Source organism: Prunus dulcis, unplaced genomic scaffold (assembly GCF_902201215.1).
Source record: "Prunus dulcis unplaced genomic scaffold, ALMONDv2, whole genome shotgun sequence".
NCBI lineage: Eukaryota > Viridiplantae > Streptophyta > Magnoliopsida > Rosales > Rosaceae > Prunus > Prunus dulcis.
Window position 1 is genome coordinate 7,525 of NW_023010253.1, and position 2,163 is coordinate 9,687.

General features: G+C 38.1%; 2 protein-coding genes across 2 annotated transcripts in view; both read right to left on the reverse strand.

Annotated features, from left to right (window-relative positions):
- Positions 1-167: 167 nt before the first annotated feature.
- Positions 168-1,300, reverse strand: LOC117613290 (T-complex protein 1 subunit gamma-like). Its single transcript, XM_034341909.1, has 4 exons — positions 1,043-1,300; positions 828-953; positions 502-606; positions 168-365 (listed from the first exon to the last, which is right to left on the reverse strand). Exons 1-4 carry the CDS (start codon positions 1,298-1,300, stop codon positions 168-170), a joined length of 687 nt encoding a protein of 228 aa, XP_034197800.1.
- Positions 1,301-1,800: 500 nt separating this feature from the next.
- Positions 1,801-2,163, reverse strand: part of LOC117613291 — a 2,006-nt gene continuing 1,643 nt past the window's right edge. The window contains exon 6 of the mRNA XM_034341910.1: positions 1,801-1,889. Coding sequence (XP_034197801.1) covers positions 1,801-1,889 — 89 coding nt within the window. The remainder of the gene's footprint in view (positions 1,890-2,163) is intronic.

Consider the following 2,163-nt stretch of genomic DNA (forward strand, 5'->3'; position numbering starts at 1 on the left):
ACTAACCACGACAACATCACTTCCCCTCACATGACTGCTGTCGAAATATATTGGGAGAAGGTGTAAACTAGAACTACTACTGAAGCAAATCGACAATAGAAACCAGAAGATTGACACTTATGCCATATCAATAAAGGGACATATAATGGATACCTTTGAGAACAATACTACATTAAAAGTCGTATTTCAGAGCTTTCAGCAAATATAAATCCCCCAACAAATTTGAATATTGAGATAGCGAAGGAAATAAAAGAGAGCAACAATAGTAAGCCAAAAAGATATCCACCTATCTTTTTCTCTTTCACACCAGTTATCACACCAGTGCTACCATCAATGCCAAGCCATGATTTTTCACCATTTGCATGCTATGGAAAAAAAATTGTGGTTAGGATCTAAATGATGCATCATATTCTGACCAAAATAATAATGATGCAGCAGAACGTATATAGAAATGACAAATCATAACAAAACTGAACAAAGCCATACAAAACAGATTCAAACCTTTCCCTGCAGCGCCGTCATTGTTCTAATCACATTCACCCCGCAATTCGGAGCCACAGTACGTTGTATACGCTCAAAAGCTATAGCAGCAGCTTCATACGGCCACTGTTTTACCATAAAACAGGTGTAGCCATAAAACTCCAATAAAATGCATGTAAAGTGAAACCACAACTAATTCTTAATCTAAAGTATGTCAAGGAGCATGTGAATTGAAGTGACAGCCAGTTTATTCACATAATTTAGATTTCTACTTCCACAAGGACTTATTCTTGGACGAGTTTTACACAAGAAAGACCAAACTTTTGGATGAGGAAAGGAGCTTTAACCTTTTCTATACCTTCCACAGATGAACTCTTTTGCTTCAATGTAGCAGATACAGTTAACTGTGTAGCACCACCACCAGGACCAAGTTTCGGATTCTTGAGGATGTTTCTTGCTACAGACATGGCATCCTATGACCAGATATAAGGGAGTAAAGAAGACATTTCAGCATAATATATTTATTATACGTAATGGGGACAAAGAAGTAAAACCATTATACCTGCAAATTCCTTTCCACTTCATTGAACTGATCCTTACTAGGACCTCTCAAGAGTACAGTACATGCTTTAGGCTCTTTGCAATCAACAATGAATGCAAAAAACTCATCACCAATTGTCTTAACCTCAAATATCCCAGCGCCTGTACCAACATCAGACTGTTGCAATTGATGTGGTCTGTTAACAATTACAGCCCCACAAGCCTTGGCAATTCGGTTATTATCTGTTTTCCGCAACCTCCTCATTCCGAACCCCGCCATGTCCGTCCGGATCGGATTTAAAAAATGCAAATACAAAACAACACTTACACCTAACTAAACTAAACTAAACTACACAGTCGACAATGCACTGTCGTCTCATGTTTACAGGTCCATGACATAGCCACCGAATATATACGTTCAACTGTCACGAAAATGAACACCCTAATATATTGCCAAATGAGAGTCGAATATTTCGCTATAGTGGGAATAAAATAATGGGAAAAGCTACAATGTGGGTGGCCCCACAAAATTGCATTTCGCTGCAACGTGTGCCAAATTATGGATTTACAGGAATTTCTTAAGCACAGAATGTCAACAATTAGTTCTAACAAAGGAAAGTGAATACAGCCCTTCTACCATGGAAGACAAGTACAGTTGAATTCCGTTACATAAATAACACCCTGCAACCTACTACAAAAGCACCCCACTTTATCGCGTGGTGAGCAAAATGTCAAAAATTGTGCCATGTTACGCAAAACCTGCTTAGGCAGTTTCAAGATTCACAATACGACAAAACAGCCTGCAACTTCTTTCACATCCATGTACAGAATCTGAGATGTCAATATGGGTATGAAGCTGGAAAGACCACCTGCAGAAGGAGGACATATGTGCCACTTCAGCATTCATATAAAGGGAAAATGAGATGTCATAAGACATGTTCAATTTGAAGAAGTAATTGTTTGAACCTTTCATAAAGAACATGAAACAAGTTTTGGATTACACACAGTCGGAGTTTAGAACATATGACATACGTAAATCAGATGCCAGTTGCAAAACATTGACATTAGCATCTATAGTGTTCAAATCCCCAATACCCTAAACTTTGAAGAACAAAAGTAGCAATTTTTAGTAATCACAGTTGG

What these genes read in the sequence shown, in the direction of transcription:
- LOC117613290 (XM_034341909.1), bottom strand. Translation starts at nt 1,300, where the DNA reads ATGGCGGGGTTCGGAATGAGGAGGTTGCGGAAAACAGATAATAACCGA. An exon ending in AAGTGGAAAGGAATTTGCAG is followed by an intron (nt 954 to 1,042) that starts GTATAATGGTTT and finishes ATCTGGTCATAG; the next exon opens with GATGCCATGTCTGTAGCAAG. An exon ending in CTGTGGAAGGTATAGAAAAG is followed by an intron (nt 607 to 827) that starts GTTAAAGCTCCT and finishes ATGGTAAAACAG; the next exon opens with TGGCCGTATGAAGCTGCTGC.